The sequence below is a fragment of the Neoarius graeffei genome, chromosome 20 (genome assembly GCF_027579695.1).
Source record: "Neoarius graeffei isolate fNeoGra1 chromosome 20, fNeoGra1.pri, whole genome shotgun sequence".
Taxonomy (NCBI): Eukaryota; Metazoa; Chordata; class Actinopteri; order Siluriformes; family Ariidae; genus Neoarius; species Neoarius graeffei.
This window is the reverse complement of record NC_083588.1, coordinates 39,772,657-39,795,306: the sequence shown is the minus strand read 5'-3', so window position 1 is coordinate 39,795,306 and position 22,650 is coordinate 39,772,657. Positions and strand designations below refer to the sequence as shown.

Sequence of the window (22,650 nt, the reverse complement as noted above, 5' to 3'; positions counted from 1 at the left end):
AATGACCGAAAGAACAAGATCGCGGATACAAGCGGCTGAAATGAGTTTCCTTCGCAGGGTGGCTGGGCGCTCCCTTAGAGATAGGGTGAGAAGCACGATCACTCGGGAGGAGCTCGGAGTAGAGCCACTGCTCCTCCACATCGAGAGGAATCAGCTGAGGTGGCTCGGGCATCTCTTTTGGATGCCTCCTGGACGCCTCCCTGGGGAGGTGTTCCAGGCATGTCCCCCCAGGAAGAGGCCCCAGGGAAGACCCAGGACACGCTGGAGGGACTATGTCTCTCAGCTGGCCTGGGAACATCTTGGTGTTCTTCCCGAGGAGCTGGCCGAGGTGTCTGGGGAGAGGGAAGTTTGGGCTTCCATGCTCAGACTGCTGCCTCCGCGACCCGGTTCCGGATAAGCAGATGAAGATGAGATGAGATGAGATTTACTGTTAATGCTTAAAACTATTCCTGTGCCATTCTTGAGGTCTCAAGGCATTTATAAACAAAAAGTGAGGCCATGGTTTTGTGTATATGCTTTAAGGTTATTTTAACATGGAATTATTCAAAAGAGGTTTTCGGTCTCCCTTTAGCCTTTACTTCAACACAAAACTTGATTTCCAGCTGAACAGAGTCAAGAAGAGTCTCGGAACAACCAACAGTGAAGGAATTTGAATTTCCCGTCAATTTATAAACCAAACCCAGAGTGACACCGCGTTTTTCATCATACATTAGCCACAGGAATTCAACACGCCATGCCCCCCTAAAATGTAGTTCCCTTCAGTCATTTGCCAGTTGACTGCACTTTCACATTGGCATTTTTTTAACCACCCCTGTATTATTGACACTGCCTGTTGTGCTAGGGGACGGTTGGGGCTCTGAGTGTGCCTCCCTCATGGCGGTTTTAGCCTTTAAATCATCTTCAGTGCTTGTTTGGTTCACGCAAAGATAATTACATCATCACACCACACTAAGCCGATTAAGACGCACTGCGATTGTTCAAAACCTTGGCGCTCATTTGGTCATGATCTGTAGTAGATTTTTATTGGTCAGAAGCACGTACTCATTGTTTACACTTTGGCTTCCCGCCGTCTCTTCACTGTGGTTGGATTTTGGCAGAAGGAGAGATTTGTGAAGAGATTTCTAGAAAACATGACTTATGATAATGATAAAGATGACAAATATATTCGTTCATCACTGTGACAACTGCTAGTAATATTCTCTTCGTCTCTGATGGATTATGTTTCTTAATGACAAGCGTGATGATATATATATATATATATATATATATATATATATATATATATATATACACACAGCGCCCTCCACAATTATTGGCACCCCTCGTTAAGATATGTTCTTAGGCTTCTAATACATTTTTTAAAAATAATATAGGATAACAATGCAAAAAAAGAGAAAAATCCAACCTTTAATTCAAGTGCATTTATTCAGTGGGGAAAAAAATCCCACATTAAGAAATAATTATTTTACATTAAATCATGTGTGCCACAATTATTGGCACCCCTGATGTTAATACTTTGTACAACCCCCTTTTGCCAACAAGACAGCACTTAATCTTCTCCTATAACATTTCACAAGATGGGAGAATACAGAGAGAGGGATATTTGACCATTCCTCTTTGCACAGTCTCTCTAAATCGTCCAGAGTCCTGGGTCCTCTCCTATGCACTCTCCTCTTCAGCTCACCCCACAGGTTTTCAATTGGGTTGAGGTCTGGGGACTGAGATGGCCATGGGAGGAGCTTGATTTTGTGTCTGGTGAACCATTTTTGTGTAGATTTGGCCACATGTTTAGAGTCATTATCTTGCTGAAAGACCCAGTGACGACCCATCTTCAGCTTTCGGGCAGAGGCCACCAGGTTTTGATTTAAAATCTCCTGGTATTTCAAAGAGTTCATGATGCCATGCACCCTAACAAGGTTCCCGGGGCCTTTGGAAGAGAAACAGGCCCACAGCATCACCGATCCTCCCCCATACTTCACAGTGGGCATGAGGTACTTTTCCGCATACTCATCTTTTGTGTTACCCCAGACCCACTTCGAGTGTTTGTTGCCAAAAAGCTCTATCTTGATCTCATCTGACCAAAGCACACGGTCCCATTTGAAGTCCCAGTACCGCTTAGCGATCATGTTTACGTTTATGCTTGTAAGTGAGAAAAGGCTTTTTCTGTGCATGCCTCCCAAACAGCTTGTTGGCATGCAGATAGCACCTGATGGTTGTTATGGAGACTTTGTGACCCCAAGATGCTACTCTTTGATGCAATTCTCTAACAGTGAGTTTTGGAGAACTTTTTACTTCTCTTACCATCCTCCTCACTGTGTGTGGTGGCAAGATAAACTTGCATCCTCGTCCAGGCTTGTTTGCCACTGTTCCAGTTGTTTTAAACTTCTTGATGATTCCTCTGACTGTAGATATGGGCAGGTGTAGGTGAGTGGATATTTTCTTGTAGCCATTGCCTGACTTGTGAAGGTCGACACACATCTGCCTTACTTGAATGGTGTGTTCTCTTGTCTTTCCCATGTTGAAGAGTGAATAAGAGAAATAGGCCTCTGTGTCACATCATATTTATACCCCAGGGAAACAGGATATGATGAATTACTAATTAAAGGTTCCTAGATACTCTGATCAACTTTTATAAACTACAGTAGAAATGACAGAAATGCTTCAATTACATTTATTTTCTAGGAATTGTTATGGGTGCCAATAGTTGTGGAACAGGTGATTTTATGAAAAATAATTATTTCTTAGTCAGGGATTTTTTTTTAAATTCACTTGAGTTAAAGGTTACATTTTTCTACAATTTTCAGTGTGAGATTATGCTTCTGCAGTAAAAATTGAATTTATTGTAAGGCTTTTAACACATCTTAGCTAGGGGTGACAATAATTGTGGAGGGCACTGTGTGTATGTGTATGTGTGTATATGCTTAGTGTGAAAGTACCTGTGATGAAGCTACCTGTGTATCTGTATGTTAACTCAATGCAAAGTGAATATGAATTCATCTGTTTTTTTATTCTATTCTTTCTCGCACAGATCGGGGTAATAGGGGAAAACGAAGAGTGGGTCATGGTCCATCAGCTGGCTAATGAGCCTGATGCACGTTCTCTCATAGTAGAGGGTCTCAACCCATATACCTTCTACAGGTACACTTATTTCTGTCTGAACCACCTGCACACACCAGCTTCTCATGCTTACTCATTGCTACTCACTGAACTATATTTTAGGTTCCGAATGCGTCAAGTAAACATAGTTGGCACCAGCCCTTCAAGCCAACCATCTAGGAAAATCCAGACCTTGCAGGCACCACCAGATATTGCGCCTGCCAACGTGACCCTCCGCACAGCTAGTGAAACCAGCCTCTGGCTCCGATGGGTGGTAGGCGAACATCTAGAGAATTATTAGTCATGTCTTACTGTGCTTAACACTCTTGCTCTTTTCTCTGTTTGGTAGATACTCAGTAGATGCATGTACTCTGGTCTTCTCTTTTTTTATACAAATATTAAAATATTATATATTATGTTATACCTTAGTGTGTGTAATGCCTTAATGTAATGCTTTAAAATGAATATCTATCATTAGTAACGACAGAAATGAATTAATAAAGCAGGCGGAAAATAAGATTAATTATTTGTTATTTTATTATCAAACACAAAACTATTGATAAATTGCGGCTTCCAGATCCTGGAAAAAGGCAGCCTTGCCCCAGGGCTAATCTCGCATGACGTCACGCGTAGAACCCTGGTTATCAGGGTCATTTCCGTTCATCTGACTCCATGCTTGTTTACTCACTGAAATTGGATATTGTTGTTGGAATCTTCCAAAAATAACAATGGGAAAGCACTGACTTGTGTTTGGATGTTCAAATCCATATACAACAGGACATTTGATTCATGAATTTCTGAGAAATGACACTAATCTAAAGTCACAGTGGGTAAGGTTCGTGCAAACAAAGCAGGCAGATTTCATGTCGCCTGCTAATAATAAATCTGATTCATCAAGTGTTCATCACCACCAGAACGACCACATGGGAATTATTGGAAGAAAAAAGAAACCCATTTATTTAATAAATGATATTTGATCTGACATTTGGACAGTTCGTCGATTCCCCTATTATTGCCCACTTCATATTTTCTTTCAATAATGACACTGAATAAGTGTATGTTTTAAAGATTTTTTTCTGCATTTATTGAGGTACATGTAAACATTTTCCCTAGATTTTGCAGCAGCCAGCTTAGAATAAAAATCCACAAACCAATCTGTGTTTCCAATTCTTTCTGGCTGGTGGTGCGCTATCGGCGCTGAGTGGGACTGTCGTGAACTGAGTGAACTGGCAGTTTCTTGTCTTGGGGGCTTGAAAAGATAACCATTTACTCTGGAATATCCTTGATAATTATCTGCCCTTTCATCCAACATATAAGAATCCCAATCACTATCAGAATTCTCTCCAAAACGTGATTCCATATTGAGACTGGTCTAACCACTGCTGCGCACAGGAACGAAATTGATACCTGGATTGTTACACATGTGACGTCACACACCCCTTCGGGATCTTCCAGTTCAGTCTCAGCAGGTTCCGTGAAAATTGGCTGATCTTATTAATTTTCCAGTAATTTATGGCCTTTTGGATCAGCTATGGTTCGAAAACACATGGTCAATCAACATAATGATTGTTGCTTTGTACAAGTAAAAAAGTGTGGTTTAGGGCCATTAAATTCACTTTAAAACACAAAATACTGTACATGTTCAGTATTTGCCAGTAATGGTAGTTGTGTATGTGCAGAGATAATTTTTTAGATGTTGACATTTTTTAAATTTCATTTTACCTTGTAACAATCAGATATAAATGATATACACATAGTCTCACTTATGTGATTGTGAGTCTAAATATTTTTAAAATGTGCTATAAAGTGTGCTTTTTTTTGACACGTAAGAGCAATGTGTTGTAGCCCCTGCCAGAGTGGGAGTACAACGGTAATCCAGAGCTGGTGGGATACAGGGTGCAGTACTCTCGGGCCGACGTGAAAGGAGGAGTTCTGTCCCACATCATCTCTGACAGGCTGGAGAGAGAATTTACCATCGAGGACTTGGAGGAGTGGACTGAATACGAAGTACGTGTGCAGGCCATTAATGGCATCGGGGCAGGACCGTGGAGTCAGCCTGCTCACGCCAAAACTAGAGAATCAGGTGAGAGTTTTACTTCTTTCCTCTTTCTCCTATAATTCACTTCTCTCATAATTTAATCTGAGTTGTTTGTAATGTGAACACTAATGTGGGTTAATTTGTTTAATAATTTTCACTTATAATACACTTATACTCTTCATGTCTAGCTTGATTTTCTTTTGCAGATATTTTGCCTTATAGATATATAGCATTTCTAGAAGGAAGTGATTATTGAGTGCACAAAAGCTTGACATAAATAAAAACAAGTAGACTTGATACATGTATGATTCATCTCATAACGAAAAATAGATGTAGATTAGATATATTTGCTGATATAAAAAAATATTTCCCCCTGCTAAGATATTATTATTATTATTATTATTATTACTATTAGCCATGTAGCCCCATTATAGCGGAGCTCGTGCGAGCGGAGCACCATACCTAAGAAAAAATGCTAAACCCATCGAGTCGATTTTTTATGGTTTGTCCGTGTACGTGTACCACCACTCATACACACCGCCTCGTGGTCAGTGTTAGTAATTACCAGTCATACACACCGCCTCGTGATCAGTGTTAGTAATTACCACTCATACACACCGCCTCGGGCAGCACGGTGGTGTAGTGGTTAGCACTGTCGCCTCACAGCAAGAAGGTCCTGGGTTCGAGCCCCATGGCCGGCGAGGGCCTTTCTGTGCGGAGTTTGCATGTTCTCCCCGTGTCCGCGTGGGTTTCCTCCGGGTGCTCCGGTTTCCCCCACAGTCCAAAGACATGCAGGTTAGGCTAACTGGTGACTCTAAATTGACCGTAGGTGTGAATGCGAGTGTGAATGGTTGTCTGTGTCTATGTGTCAGCCCTGTGATGATCTGGCGACTTGTCCAGGGTGTACCCCGCCTTTTGCCCGTAGTCAGCTGGGATAGGCTCCAGCTTGCCTGCGACCCTGTAGAAGGATAAAGCGGCTAGAGATAATGAGATGAGATGAGACACACCGCCTCATGGCCAGTGCTAGTAATTACCAGTCATACACACCGCCTAGTGGCCAGTGCTAGCCAGTAAAGAAATAAAACAAAAGAGACTGGCTATGATGTAAGAAAATTCTACAACCCAGAAACAGATGGGAGCTCCGCTTTTAGGCAATGCCTAAATCTAGATATTATTTTAACTTAGAAATTGGAGCCACAGAAATATTAAGCTGCTCTTTGCTATAATTGCTAATATGGATTTTGGTTGCAGTGCCTTCGAGTGGACCAGCCAATGTCTCTGCCTTTGCCACGACCTCCAGCAGTATCCTGGTCCGGTGGGGTGAGGTGCCAGAAACAGACCGTAATGGACTCATTCTGGGCTACAAGGCACTGGATGTTAATCACTCATTTTTAAAAAATAATTTTTGTGTAAAAAGTTGAGAGCTGCTTGCTAAGGAAAGTGTATGAGATTCTCCTCTATGTCTCATAGGTAGTATACAGAGAGAAAGACTCTGATTTGGCACCCCGCTTCTGGATAGTGGAGGGGAACACCAGCCACAGTGTCCAACTGACCGGCCTAGACAAGTATGTTCTCTACGAGATCCAGGTTCTCGGCTTCACACGCATCGGAGACGGCACACCCAGTTCACCCCCACTCCTGGAGCGTACACTGGATGATGGTAAGAGACTATTCCACACTCTCGGTATACTTACATTTTGGGAAAGTTGCTTTGTGCTGTGTTTCTTGCTGTAATTCAGTGAGTTATTGATTGCAGTTCCTGGGCCTCCGGTAGGAATTCTTTTTCCTGAGGTCAGAACCACTTCAGTGCGACTCATCTGGCAGCCCCCTGCTCAACCCAACGGCATTATCCTTGGTGATTTTGTATTCATGATTATCAAAAACTAATTATTCCTTGTGTTGTTTTATGTCTTGTGTGACTGTCATCTTGATCATATGATTTACATCTCTTTTAGCTTATCAGATCACTTACCGGCAAAACTCCTCCAACACCAACACGGCCATAGTGGATGTGCTCAGCCCCAGTGCACGGCAGTATACAGCTAGCGGACTGAAACCGGAGAGTGTTTATGTGTTCCGCCTAACGGCCCAGACCAGAAACGGCTGGGGAGAAGCTGCTGAGGCCCTGGTGGTCACCACAGACAAGAGAGGTGCACAAGGCAGACATATTCAATATGTAAATTAGGGATTTCAAAGAATTAAAATAGCTCACAGCTCCAGGGTTCCTAGTTCCATCCAGACCTCAGGTTACAGTCTGTGTGGAGTGTAGCGTATGGGTTTCCTCCCACCTCCCAAAAACATGCCAGTAGGTGGACTGGCTACTCTAAATTGCCCCTAGAAGTGGATGTATGTGTGTATCATGCCCTGTAATGGACGAGAGTCCCATCCAGGATCTGCCAAACCTGTTCACCAGGATTCAGTGCATCTCTGACCAAGATAAATCAGTTATTGAAAAGGAATTAATGTTTTTTTTAACCTAATAATAACAACAAGGTAGCCTTTGTTTAAATCTCTTTGGAACATTTTTAATCTTTTAATCCTAGCAAGTTCAAACATTTTTCCTCAAGAAGATTTTTTTTTTTGCTGAAGAATGTTTATTATTAATATATTAACTTTGACAGCCCTAATTTAAGTACAAAAGTCTTACATAAACATACATTAAGATATTTAATTGTTATTCATGATATTCTATCAGTAATCACGGTATTAACCCGTTCCCTCTCAGCTCGCCCCCAGCCTCCAAGTCGTCCTGTAGTGCCCCAGGAGGATGTGCAAGCTCGCAGTGTGCTGCTGTCATGGGAACCAGGCAGTGACGGTTTGTCTCCAGTGCGCTACTACACTGTACAGTACAAAGAGCTGCCCAGCATTAACTGGATCGTTCAGTCAGCATCAGTCAACCATGAGGCCAACTCCTATATAGTAGACAAGTAAATCAGCACTCTTATATTACTAGCCTGCTGTCAACAGGCACATCAGTGTTGAGAAAACTGACCAGAACTTTTGTGCTCTTTACAGACTCAAACCTTTCACTTCCTACCAGTTCCGTGTGAAGGCGACTAATGACATAGGAGACAGTGAGTACAGTGAGGAGAGCGAGACTATCACCACTCTGCAGGATGGTAAGGCCAGCTCACTCTTTGAGTCAGAATTGTCAATGAAAGTCTGAACCTGAAGTAGCTAGACATCATTAGTGCCAGTGCACTTACTGGAATTGTAGAAAGAATATCTGATGTGCTAGATGTGGTGTGTGAGAACATTGTATTCTGTTAAAGAAAAATTCACCTTGCATATCAATATTTATAATCAGTTAGTTGTACGCAAGATTCATTCATTCATTCATTCATTCATTTTCTTTGCTGCTTATCCATTGCGGGTCGTGGGTGAGCTGAAGCCAATCCCAGCTGACACTGGGCAAGAGGCACAGGGCACCCCAAGGCTTGACATTAACTTTTAAACCCACTTGCCCTGGGGGCAAGTGGGGGTTAATTTCCACTTGCCCCCCAATATTATCACTTTCCCCCTATTTTGTGAGTACTACTTTTTTTTAGGAAAACCATAGAATAGTTGTGAATTGCAACATAAAATGAAGATCACACATTGAGTTGAAGCTTGGCTATTGATTGAGTGTATTATTGAGTTTGGTTATTGGTTACGTTTTACTTTTACTTGTAACGGACAATAACAATTTTATCCAAAATAGTTTTTCCTCCCTTAGTCGATTTATTTCCATTTGACATGCATGCAGCAGTTGTAAAGTTCAGTGTGTTTGTGTAGAACTCTCTCTCAAACTGTAGGTTCATTACTCGATAATGTAGAAATCATAAAATAGAAATCTATAACAAAGTTTGTATGAAGAAAACAATAGGGTGCCAAGACATTTGAACAGTACTGTGTTTGAGAATATTTATATATCTTTTTTGTTGTTGTTGTTATGTCATCCACCTCTAGGTTTAAAAAAAAAAACCCGCGCTGCATCATGACAAACAGGATAATGTTTGAGTTTAAAATTATTGTTTAGTGTGTACAGTGGTGCTTGAAAGTTTGTGAACCCTTTAGAATTTTCAATATTTCTGCATAAATAGGACCTAAAACATCATCAGATTTTCACACAAGTCCTAAAAGTAGATAAAGAGAACCCAGTTAAACGAATGAGACAAAATATTATACTTGGTCATTTGTTTATCTGTGAGTGGCAAAAGTATGTGAACCTCTAGAATTAGCAGTTCATTTGAAGATGAAATTAGAGTCAGGTGTTTTCAATCAATGGGATGACAATCAGGTGTGAGTGGGCATCCTGTTTTATTTAAAGAACAGGGATCTATCAAAGTCTGATCTTCACAACACATGTTTGTGGAAGTGCATCATGGCATGAACAAAGGAGATTTCTGAGGACCTCAGAAAAAGCTTTGTTGATGCTCATCAGGCTGGAAATGGTTACAAAACCATCTCTAAAGAGTTTGGACTCCACCAATCCAGAGTCAGACAGATTGTGTACAAATGGAGGAAATTCAAGACCATTGTTACCCTCCGCAGGAGTGATTGACCAACAAAGATCACTCCAAGAGCAAGGCATATAATAGTCAGCGAGATCACAAAGGACCCCAGGGTAACTTCTAAGCAACTGAAGGCCTCTCTCGCATTGGCTAATGTTAATGTTCATGAGTCCACCATCAGGAGAAAACTGAACAACAATGGTGGGTATGGCAGGGTTGCAAGGAGAAAGCCACTGCTCTCCAAAAAGAACATTGCTGCTTGTCTGCAGTTTGCTAAAGATCACGTGGACAAGCCAGAAGGCTATTGCAAAAATATTTTGTGGATGGATGAGACCAAAATAGAACTTTTTTGTTTCAATGAGAAGCATTATGTTTGGGGAAAGGAAAACACTGCATTCCAGCATAAGAACCTTATACCATCTGTGAAACATGGTGGTGGTAGTATCATGGTTTGGGCCTGTTTTGCTGCATCTGGGCCAGGACGGCTTGCCATCATTGATGGAACAATGAATTCTGAATTATACCAGCAAATTCAGGACATCTGTCCATGAACTGAATCTCAAGAGAAGGTGGGTCATGCAGCAAGACAACGACCCTAAGCACACAAGTTGTTCTACCAAGGAATGGTTAAAGAAGAATAAAGTTAATGTTTTGGAATGGCCAAGTCAAAGTCCTGACCTTAATCCAATTGAAATGTTATGGAAGGACCTGAAGCAAGCAGTTCATGTGAGGAAATCCACCAACATCCCAGAGTGGAAGCTGTTCTGTACGGAGGAATGGGCTAAAATTCCTCCAAGCTGATGTGCAGGACTGATCAACAGTTATCGGAAACGTTTAGTTTCAGTTATTGCTGCACAATGGGGTTACACCAGATACTGAAAGCAAAGGTTCACATACTTTTGCCACTCACAGATATGTAATATTGGATTATTTTCCTCAATAAATAAATGACCAAGTATAATATTTTTGTCTTATTTGTTTAACTGGGTTCTCTTTATCTGTTTTTAGGACTTGTGTGAAAATCTGATGATGTTTTAGGTCCTATTTATGCAGAAATATAGAAAATTCTAAAGGGTTCACAAACTTTCAAGCACCACTGTAGGTTATGGGTGTTTTATACTGACCTGGCAACCTGTAACTGAATCAGTGCAGCTGGTCTGTCATGACGCAGCATGTTTTTTTTTTCTTAACCTAGAGGCGGATGATATAACAACAACAAAAAAGATATATCAATATTTTGCACAGGACTGTGCTCCTCTGATAACAGAAACAAAGCTCCAGCTCTCTCTGCTCTTAATCTGTTCCGCTCTTTCAGGAATTATCACGCGTGTCGTTCCTTGTTGAGTTTTTTATGCTCGAGTTGTTTGAAACCAATCTGGGGTTTCTGTGTCGAATAAGGAAGCGGCTTCACCTGTAAGAAAATCAAACACTTTCATGAAGGAGCTAACTCGAATGCGAGCAGAAAAAAAATTATAATAAAACGAGATTCTTAAGCAAACTCTTCCATCCTCGCTTCCGACTTTCTGTTTTTGTAAAATACATTTTAAATACAATCGTGAATTTCTCTGGAGTTTTCAGGCTGAGCTCCTCTCCTCGTATTCTTTAACCACTCATTTCCTCGCTGTTCCTGAAGCATTTGCTTCTATTTGTTAACATTTTTCTTGATAGCAGGGAGACAGTAATGCCTTTTATCTATTTCTCTGTTTGAACAAGCATAAACAGTGCAAAAATGAACCATACTGAAGACAGATTAAGCCTTGCTTGCATAAAAGACGGTGTCTGTCTGACCCCAGCTGTAATTATCACATGATGCGTGACATCATGCACAAGGGGTCTATAAACAATATGCGTGCCATAGTACAACAGCGGGGGTATATAAAATAACTTGGAAAGCAGTAAATGAAACTGAGACTATGAAAACAGCCAAGACATAATGGCAGATATGTAGTGAGGGACGATTTTAGGAACTGAAATAAAAGATCAAAAAGCCTAAGTTTTGTGGTGCTTGTTCGTAATATATGCTCATTCCAACTTGCCCGGTCAGGCATGTCAGGGACATATCCCACTTGCCCGAATGCGTGTTTCACTTGCCCCAGGCAATTGGGCAGTCCTTAATGTCGAGCCCTGCACCCTGGACAGGTCACCAATCTGTAGTGGGGTAAACACAGAGAGACAGACAGCCATTCACAACTATCTGCTGTTATCAACTATCAGCTATATCTCAACTATCTGCTGATAGTGGTACTAGTGGGACTTCATTTCCACCTAAAAAGAGAGATGCAGCAGTGCTTTAATCCTTTAGGTGGGGTTTACATTAGACCGTATCAGTGGATCATCAGATTAACGTTTTTAAAACGATTAGTGTGCACACAGCAACGCCAATACACGATTTGCGTGCACACAGCAACGCCAATACACGGATACGCTCGGCTCCGCAGGCATCCTGCGCTCCAAATCACTCCGCCCTGAACAGCGAGTGCCCTCTGGAGGGTGCGCACTCCGGCCCTGCGCAGCTCACAGAGCACGCGAGTATAGTGCACGAGCAGTGATTTGGGACTGAGCCGCTGTGTGTGTGATCCCAGCGCATATCACTTACCACTTGCAAGTGGAAGGATGGCAAGCCTAAAGACAATCATAACTACACAATGGGCAGTATTTGCATCAGTATTTGCAGTATTTTCATACTTTTATACTCTTTAATGAAAGGTGATACAAGGCGGAAGTCCGCGCCGTTTTTCAGCAGTCGTGTCACATGACCAACGCCAGCGAATCAGGAAGGTGGATGTCACAGTGACGTTGTCCAATGACGACGCCAGCTAGAGCTCAGCACAGCGTATCCGCGTATTCTCAATGTTTACACAGCACCGGACCAGACATGATCTGGATTGAATACGTGGACCCTGGCGGATTCCCGTTTCCCGGCGTTTCCAGGCGTTTTAATGTAAACGGACAGTGCATCCGCGAAGAAAACGAGACAGATACGGTCTAATGTAAACTTGGCCTTAGTCTGTCCAGCTTTATCACCTCCTCATCTGCAGCATGTAGTTTAACCACTCGCCAAGTGCGAGTTGTGAAATCTAACGGCGAGTAAACATTGCCCCATACTCGCCTTTCTCAAAACGATGGGTTCCTACCTAGTATTCATGTCAAATCCAAGAAATAATTCGACAAAAACTCCTTCCTCGCACATGTTGGGGGCCGCCATTGCAAAATGAAAACGAAACAGGAAATGACACGAATCAGAGAATGTCAACTTCGGGCATGTTCGGCTGGGGCCGCTTGTGGGGAGAGATCGTTTTTATTAAACCAAATTACACAGAAAATTTATACTCGCACGACTCGCACTTGCCAGATATCCTTTTTCGGGGCCCCAACTATTATGTGGGAGGTACATATAGGTTATTAGGTGTGTAAATTGCAATTTAAGCAATTTAGAATTAAGAGTTTAGCGTGGTAGACGCCAATTAATTTTTTTACATCATTCCATCTGGGACCCCCAGATAAAGCAAAAATTGCTCTATGAACATTTTATCAGCTGTTTAAAAAGTCAATGAACAAAAGGCTATTTTCAAAAAAAAATTTCTCCTGTATTGTTCTGTCAACTTTGTAAAATAAAGTAAAAATGACACAATAAGTTAAGATAAACACGTTATATGTAAAATCTATATTGCATTATATATACTTTAATGTATACAGAGATACAGAAAATGCTTTTATAAGCATGTGAACAAGTATAACAAGTATCTCCAATTTTGTGTATATGTTTATCAGGGCCGTACAAAGTGGGAGTTCAGAAGAGTTTGTATTTAGCACAGGGGTGGTTTATCGACAAAAATGTTCAAAAAAACCACCAGGGCTCTCATGGAGCTATTCGTTTGTTGTAATACTCATTTAGTTAATACATAAAGGAGTTAAATTATATGGAACTTAAAGGAGATATGCAGAACCATGGCCTCACTTTTTGTTTATAAATGTCTTGAGACCTCAAGAATGGCACAGGAATAGTTTTAAGTGTTAACAATAAATCTCATTATCTCTAGCCGCTTTATCCTTCTACAGGGTCGCAGGCAAGCTGGAGCCTATCCAATCTAATATAGTAATTTTTACGATTAAAGTGATTCATATAGGTAGCGGTCTGAGTGAATGACCTTGACGTCCGTGATGTCACAGCAGGAAGTCTATCGGTCTCATCACCATTTCCGCTATATTAAAACACAGAGCTGACTGCAACTCGGATCCTCCATTTTGAGCTAATTTATCGCCATGCCACGTAGATGTGTTGCTGCACCCGCCAGCAACACGACAGAAGGTGGATTTACATTGCATTCAGGGCCCAAGAATGTTCAAACTGCAAAGATTTGGACGCATTTTGCGAGAAATTCACAGATTGGGCGCCTACAAAGTGGTCTCTCCTCTGCTCCTTTTACTGATGACTCGTACTAGACCTCTGATCTGTTGAGAAGTGTTGGCTATAAGCCCGTATTGAAAGAGGGTGCAGTACCAACAATTAAAGGAAAAGAAAACTACAAGGAAAGGAAAGTAAGTTCAGTTGCATCAGTTCTCCCGGAGTGTGAGCCGAGCAGTAATGGCAAAGTATTCAGTATGGAGAAAATGGAGAATGAGTGGACCAGTCGTCAGATTTCTCCTCTGGATATGCTTTTTTTTCCCCCTCGCTGGATATGCTTGCCTCAACAGCATATCTCGCCCTTATGTGGAAGAAGCAAATGAACGAAGAACTTAAAGTCAGATTGTTTCAAAACAATTGGCCACAACCTTGGCCTTCAAGAAGCGAGAACACAGACAGGTAAGATGCGACTCTCATTTGATTACATAACAAAAACAACAACACTCGTTGTTTACCTGCATTTAGATTAATACATGTAACGTGTATTGTGTGTTTAAGTTACCGGTGTAAGATGATTTAATTTGCTTCAGAATGTGATTGTCTCAGTTCATCTGATTATTTAATTAGCCTTTTATGTTTTATCAGTGAAAATGCATGCATGTAGATGTATGTTGCAGAAGTTATAACACCTATTCTGTTTTAATGAGAGTCTCATGAGACTGTCAGTTCAGTTCCATCCAATTCTCTAGACGGCTTTGTTCTCTGGCTTTATTTCGTAAGGTGGGGGCCTCCGTGGCCGACGTGTTACTATCGGATTCACTTAACGATGGTTCGAACTGATACGGTTCTACGTGTATAGCAGTAGCATGTACACACACTCCAATTTCAGGACTATTACAGTCAGATGTACTACTATCTGAGGAATCCGAAGAATCTCCAATAAATCCGAACAAAGACGCCATTGAAACCAATCTCACCTGCCGAGTCTGGCTTTGGTCAGCACCAGTTCCCGCTGTGACATGACCCACCCCAGGGCTGGCTGGCTCAGCAGGGCAGCTCAAATGCCAACTTTGCGGTTGATTTTATCTCTCAAAAATATATACATTTTTTATTCCCAATTATGCAGTATACAAGAGTCAAGGATGGAGATACTATCCACTCAGAAATGTATTTAAAAATAAAGGTTCTGCATATCTCCTTTAAGAATACTTTATGAAGAATTGTCAAAATGACCCCCTCCCCAATTAAAGGACATGGGACATGAAACATAAATGCACGCTATATCAGTTTCTTTCCATTAAAAATATGAATTAATTGCATCAACAAATGCAAAATCATCTATTAAATTCAGCAAAATCGTTATATTCGTGATGATTATATGGCATTTCTGCTCGAGCTCCGATATGCATATTTTACAACCGGAAGAGCCGCTGTCACGTGATCATACGTCACAAAAACTTTCGGGCACAGCACAAGCGGGTAGATGAATGGAGAAGTGAATGACAAGAAAATTGTTTTTATAGTCTTTAACGTACATTGAACATCATGGTGTATTGTGCTGCTTATGGTTGCAATAATTCCAATGGGAAATGCCCTGGAGTAAGTTTTTTGCATTCCCCAAGGACCCGAAGCTGAGGAAAGTGTGGGCTCACTACTGCCGTAGAAAAAACTTTGCACCTACTGTTTCCCACAAACTGTGTTCGGACCATTTCACTGAGGATTCTTTCAGCATTAATACTCAGGTACTGAGCGATATTAATTGCCAAGCCAAATTTAAGAGGCTGTATAGCCGGGTTCATGGAGGCAGTGATAGCGCCATAATATACAAGGCCTAACATTCCTACAACTGTAGAGACAGTCAAGAAATCCTGTAACATTAATGGACATTTAAATAAATGTTAAGTTATGTTGGTAAGTTTGTTTAACTTTTCTTAATTTTCATCTCTTTCGCCAAATGGCGTAGTGTTGTTGGCTGTGTGATGGCGTTTCGCCATTTTGAATGTTTTCATCTCGGACTCTGGAAGCATTGTATCTCAATCGATCTCGAAAAATATCAGCAAAAAAAAACTAGCTTGCAACGGACTTTAGCTAGATCTATGATGAACTTTCAATGTATGATACAAAAATAATACTTCTTTCAACAGATCATTAGCCTTTGAGCAGAATTGTTTTTAACTTACCAGGGAGTGTTATTGAGCCGACCGCTTTCAGTTTCATGGGGACTGAATGAACTCTCACTCTCAGAATCATCTGACCCATCAGAGTAAAGACAAGATCCATGTTCATGTGAATTTCCAGCTATCGGTTCGAATTGATAGGGTCTAACTTCACATCTCTGTGAAACATCGGGAATGTCACTGTCGATGGTGTCCATTTCGGTAACCTGTTTACATTAGATTCCCAAGCGCTGGCTCCTTGGAAAGTTTTTGTGACGTCACGGGTCACGTGACCACCTAGCTAATTAACGAATCATTGTTTTACGCTGATGACCACCTAGCTAATTAACGAATCATTGTTTTACGCTGATGTATAAAAAAGTTGAATAATGTGATGATTTTCACATTTTTGACGCCCTGCAGTGATTTAGATGGCATTTCTTATGTCCTTTATACATAATTATATCCAGAAAAAAATCCATGTCCCATGTCCTTTAAGTCATGTACGGACCTGATACATGTGGCGAGTGTTCAACAGGTTTGGCGAATGCTTCCTGAGAGGCGCTCAAAAAAAAGTTACCCAATATGCTGATCTGTATATTCTGCTCAAACAGATCAGCCTCCAAAGCCTCAATTTTCATGCAAATATCATCATCAGTGCCATCGTACTTATCATCTTGTAGATCACTAGAGTCTCTGCCATAGCTCAGCCCAAGTGTGTTGTATAGCTGCATTGCGTTCTGGAACTCTGAGTAAAACATTGCAGTCTCTACAACTTCTGTGTTGGATTTCTAATTATTATGACCGTGAACATCAAAATGGTAAGAAAAGAAGCTCTTGCTTTTTAAAAAAGTCCTCTGGGTTTTTTGTTTCCTTCTTTCTTTCTTTCTTTCTTTCTTTAGGAGTTATTAACGAAACCTGACATTTATCCCTTACGTTTGTCAAGATGTTTGTTAAGATCTTTTCTCCTATTCAGCACCAGTGTCTTCCTGTGATGTTAGCATGACACACAGCTGCTCATTTCTCAAGGGAATAATGAAAATACAGCACCAACCAAAAGATTTGTGCCAGAACTGCTAAGCACACCGCAGATATTTTCAGTATCAAGATATTTACTGTGTCTCAGCGTGGACTTCATTTTAATGCTATACAGTTTAGTTGCAATTCAGAAGCTGTTTTGTGTTTATGTTCTCACAGCCCCAGACAAAGCTCCCACAATCATCTCTGTCACACCACACACTACCACCTCTGTGTTGCTCCGCTGGAAGGTAATGCTCCAACTGCCTCTGTTCACTGTTACTGTGGGAATCGTACGACTAGCAATCTTGTCACTAAAGGACTAGATTATTAAACCAGATGATCTTTTACAATCTAATCTGCAGACCCCCTCTGAGGAGCAGATCAACGGCATCCTGCTGGGTTTTCGGATTCGCTACAGAGAGCTCCACTATGATCGCTTGCGCACTTTCACTGTCCGCACCATCAACAACCCAATGGCTAGCTGGACGGAGCTCACGGGTGAGTCAGAATTTAACCCAGCAGGATAAGACTGTCTTCATGGCATCGCTGCTTCTCAAGTCTTTGAGTGAGAGAGGTGCAGTTTGTTTTTAGTAATCTCCAGTTAATTCCATGTGGCTCTATTTCCATCAAAATGTTGTGTAATTATGTTTAAAAAAAAAACAGGTAGTTTATCTTGCTTCCAGGTGCATTGCCTGTAATTACAGTTATATATGTGTAGATGAATAAAAAACAGAATCTCTTACTCACAAACTTCTTTGCTGGGTTTGTGTGCAATCCTGGGCTTGGAACTGCTTTGTCTCATTAACAGGCAAGTAATCAAAGCTGTTCCATGGCTCAAGGCTTTGTATTTGTTTCTGAGTTTGGACTGCAGCCATTGCACAAGCTTTTGCCAGTAAGCTGCTCTTACAGCCCACAGCTTTTCACTAATGAACTAATCCAAATTCTTCCCTTTTCTCCTCTCTTTGCTTCACCTTCTCACTACTTGGCCTGCTTTTCCTGGTTTGACCTTCTCTCCTCCTGCCATTCTCAGCTCCCTATAGTATCAGGAACCTTAGTGAATCGTCACTCACCCAGTATGAACTTGACAGTAAGTCTCAAGACTGTCTCTCTCCATTTTCATCAGCATTCCCACACAACTCTTGCATTCCACATTTTCCCAGAATCCTAAAAACTAGTAAAGTTCCCTCTTCCCTCATTTCAGTTTCCACTTTGTGGTTTCACATCTCATTACTCTGCCTTAACCTTGAGGCTATAAGGTTCTTTCTGGCATTTAGGTAGCAAAACTTTTCATCGTTGTGGACTTAATTCTCCTGTGGTTTTTTTTTTTTTTAATGTTTGAAAGAATTAAAAGTTCTAGCTCTAAACCTACACATAAATTTCATTTTATATGGTTATATCTGGGGCGGCACGGTGGTGTAGTGGTTAGCACTGCTGCCTCACAAGTCCTGGGTTCGAGCCCAGTGGCTGGCGAGGGCCTTTCTGTGTGGAGTTTGCATGTTCTCCCCGTGTCCGCGTGGGTTTCCTCCGGGTGCTCCGGTTTCCCCCACAGTCCAAAGACATGCAGGTTAGGTTAACTGGTGACTCTAAATTGACCGTAGGTGTGAATGTGAGTGTGAATGGTTGTCTGTGTCTATGTGTCAGCCCTGTGATGACCTGGCGACTTGTCCAGGGTGTACCCCACCTTTCACCCGTAGTCAGCTGGGATAGGCTCCAGCTTGCCTGCAACCCTGTAGAAGGATAAAGCGGCTAGAGATAATGAGATGAGATGAGATGGTTATATCTGGGGGCGGCACGGTGGTGTAGTGGTTAGCACTGCCGCCTCACAAGTCCTGGGTTCGAGCCCAGTGGCTGGCGAGGGCCTTTCTGTGTGGAGTTTGCATGTTCTCTCTGTGTGTGCGTGGGTTTTCTCCGGGTGCTCCAGTTTCCCCCACAGTCCAAAGACATGCAGGTTAGGCTAATTGGTGGTTCTAAATTGACCGTAGGGGTGAATGTGAGTGTGAATGGTTGTTTGTCTCTGTGTCAGCCCTGCGATGACCTGGGGACTTGTCTGGGGTGTACCCTGCCTCTCGCCAATAGTCAGCTGGGATAGGCTCCAGCTTGCCTGCAACCCTGTAGAACAGGATAAGCGGCTACAGATAATGGATGGATGGATGGTTATATCTGCTAGCCAATCATCCAGGATGAAAATAGGATAAAACACAAAATAATCTGCCTTGATCAGTCGATATCTAGATTTTGTTTATGCTCTGACAGAAAAGCTATGGGAGAAAATAACTTTCAGCTGTAAATCTTCTGCATATGCTCCTTGAGAGTAATAAAATTAAGTGTCCAGTACAGGTGCTTACTGGGTCGAATGTGTATAAATACCCTGACATATTGGAAAGTCTTGAGCACAGCAGAAAGTTAATATTGTGGCCAATATCATATAGCATTAGCATTAGATATTACTGACTATACAGTACATGCAATGTCCTTAAAGGTGCCCTATGTAGGATTTAGTGGCATCTAGCGGTGAGGTTGCAGATTGCAACCAACTAAATACCCCTCCCCTATAAGCATGTTTTAAAACCTACAGTGGCTGTCAGGTGCAATAATATCTGTCTGCAGAAACCAGTGGTTTAACAACAGCAGTTTCATCCCAGTGGCAGCACATGTGTGGCCACCCTATTTTTTTGTCTATCTTAGTGACTGTTAGACTAATCAACATTTCAATCAATCATCTTCCTTTCTTCTTCTTCGTTCCGGGGCTGGATTCAAGCTGCCACTTGTAAAACCATGAAATGTGAAAGGTGCTCCCTAGAGCCAGTGCTTGACTTATCCATTCTGGACTACTGTAGAAACATGGTGGTGCAAAATGGCGGGCTCTTTGGAAGAGGATCTGCTCCTTATGTAGATATGCAGGACCCATTCTAAGCATATGAAAACACTATGATTCACAGATACAGGTGATTGTACACGAATGAAAACATAATTATGAATACTATATTCCAGTTCTGCTAATAGATCCTCCTAAACCCTACATATTGCACCTTTAATAAACTGAACTTTCAACTGCAAATGAGACTGAAGTTCAGATGGCAGACATGTAAGACATGTTTGTGTGACTGCACAGGGACATTTAAATTGCATTATTAGAATATACATTTATTTTCTAAAGTTTTTTAGAAACATTAGAAAACCTCCCCCCAAAATATTGTACAATTAAATGTTAAGGTGAAAATGTTTAGGAGCAAGTTCAGATTTTAAAAAGAGAAATAATCTGTATTTTAGATCTTAAAGTATACATTCAGGAAAAAAATAACTTTGGAAAGCGTATATAATGATAGTGTGGTTTTAACTGGCTGGATATGTTTTCCTCCACTGAGATTATGACCATTCATTAGTTATATCATGAGATTAAGAGATTGCTTAATAAGAAACCTTACCAGTTCTGTTGACATGTGTAAAAGAAATGTGCCATCAATTGTACAGCATTAGGAAGGACTTTTATTTTGACTTTGGAGAGTATAACAAGTGGGCCAGTTACAACCCCGAGTCCAAAAAAGTTGGGACAAAGTACAAATTGTAAATAAAAACGGAATGCAATCATTTACAAATCTCAAAAACTGATATTGTATTCACAATAGAACATAGACAACATATCAAATGTCGAAAGTGAGACATTTTGAAATTTCATGCCAAATATTGTCTCATTTGAAATTTCATGACAGCAACACATCTCAAAAAAGTTGGGACAGGGGCAATAAGAGGCTGGAAAAGTTAAAGGTACAAAAAAGGAACAGCTGGAGGACCAAATTGCAACTCATTAGGTCAATCGGCAATAGGTTATTAACATGACTGGGTATAAAAAGAGCATCTTGGAGTGGCAGCGGCTCTCAGAAGTAAAGATGGGAAGAGGATCACCAATCCCCCTAATTCTGCACCAACAAATAGTGGAGCAATATCAGAAAGGAGTTCGACAGTGTAAAATTGCAAAGAGTTTGAACATATCATCATCTACAGTGCATAATATCATCAAAAGATTCAGAGAATCTGGAAGAATCTCTGTGCATAAGGGTCAAGGCCGGAAAACCATACTGGGTGCCCATGATCTTCGGACCCTTAGACGGCACTGCATCACATACAGGCATGCTTCTGTATTGGAAATCACAAAATGGGCTCAGGAATATTTCCAGAGAACATTATCTGTGAACACAATTCACCGTGCCATTCGCCGTTGCCAGCTAAAACTCTATAGTTCAAAGAAGAAGCCGTATCTAAACATGATCCAGAAGCGCAGACGTCTTCTCTGGGCCAAAACTCATTTAAAATGGACTGTGGCAAAGTGGAAAACTGTTCTGTGGTCAGACGAATCAAAATTTGAAGTTCTTTATGGAAATCAGGGACGCCGTGTCATTCGGACTAAAGAGGAGAAGGACGACCCAAGTTGTTATCAGCGCTCGGTTCAGAAGCCTGCATCTCTGATGGTATGGGGTTGCATTAGTGCGTGTGGCATGGGCAGCTTACACATCTGGAAAGACACCATCAGTGCTGAAAGGTATATCCAGGTTCTAGAGCAACATATGCTCCCATCCAGATGACGTCTCTTTCAAAGAAGACCTTGCATTTTCCAACATGACAATGCCAAACCACATACTGCATCAATTACAGCATCATGGCTGCGTAGAAGAAGTGTCCGGGTACTGACCTGGCCAGCCTGCAGTCCAGATCTTTCACCCTGTGGCAGCGGGGGCGTGGTCAAGCATCGGTCTGTGATCGGAGGGCGGAGTCAGGGAAGGTAAGTGGCAGAATCTGCACCTGACGTTAATTAATGTGTTTGTGTGTCTTCCCCAGTGACCGCGCCCTATTTAAAGAGAGAGAGCAAAAGCAGAGGGAGCTCTCTCCCCAACCAGATGACTGATGTGTGTGCGTGTGTCTTGAGTGTATGTGAGAGTGAAAACAGAAGCTGAAAAGCTAAATAAAAGAGTTTTTGTGAACCCAGTTCTGGCCTGCCGTCCTTCTGTGCTCCACCCACCTACACGAACTGTCACAGTGGTGCCGAAACCCGGGAAATGAGCACAGAAGAGAACAGCCCCATGGAATCCTCCCCCTTCGCAGACCTGATCCACGCCCTCACCACGGCCCAACAGAGCCAGCACCAGGCGCTGCTCGCCCTCCGAAAGGAGCAAGAACAATGGTTTGAGGCCCTGGTGCTAGCGCAACAGGAAGATCGTCGGGCATTCCGGCACCTCCTCGCGTCGGCGGGGTCCACCAACTCCACCGGCACGGGCCCTTCCCCCCTCACCCTCACGAAGATGGGCCCGCAGGACGACCCCAAGGCCTTCCTCACGCTCTTTGAGCAGGTAGCAGAGACCTCGGGGTGGCCGGTGGAACAGCGCGCAGCGCGCCTCCTCCCCCTGCTAACGGGAGAGGCACAGCTGGCCACGCTACAGCTCCCCGCTGACCGCTGGCTGGCCTACGCGGACCTTCGCTGGGCCATCCTCCAGCGGGTGGGGCGCACCC

The 22,650-nt window shown here is 42.1% G+C and overlaps 1 protein-coding gene across 5 annotated transcripts in view; it reads left to right on the top strand.

Moving 5' to 3' along the window:
* Positions 1 to 22,650, top strand: part of sdk2a (sidekick cell adhesion molecule 2a) — a 351,347-nt gene that overhangs the window by 290,139 nt on the left and 38,558 nt on the right. For all 5 annotated transcript variants that reach the window (XM_060901705.1, XM_060901704.1, XM_060901703.1 and 2 more), the window contains 11 exons: positions 3,029 to 3,138; positions 3,220 to 3,370; positions 4,942 to 5,179; positions 6,386 to 6,501; positions 6,605 to 6,794; positions 6,891 to 6,989; positions 7,090 to 7,284; positions 7,860 to 8,061; positions 8,150 to 8,253; positions 17,326 to 17,396; positions 17,511 to 17,646. In XM_060901705.1, the coding sequence (XP_060757688.1) occupies positions 3,029 to 3,138; positions 3,220 to 3,370; positions 4,942 to 5,179; positions 6,386 to 6,501; positions 6,605 to 6,794; positions 6,891 to 6,989; positions 7,090 to 7,284; positions 7,860 to 8,061; positions 8,150 to 8,253; positions 17,326 to 17,396; positions 17,511 to 17,646 (1,612 nt within the window). The remainder of the gene's footprint in view (positions 1 to 3,028; positions 3,139 to 3,219; positions 3,371 to 4,941; positions 5,180 to 6,385; positions 6,502 to 6,604; positions 6,795 to 6,890; positions 6,990 to 7,089; positions 7,285 to 7,859; positions 8,062 to 8,149; positions 8,254 to 17,325; positions 17,397 to 17,510; positions 17,647 to 22,650) is intronic.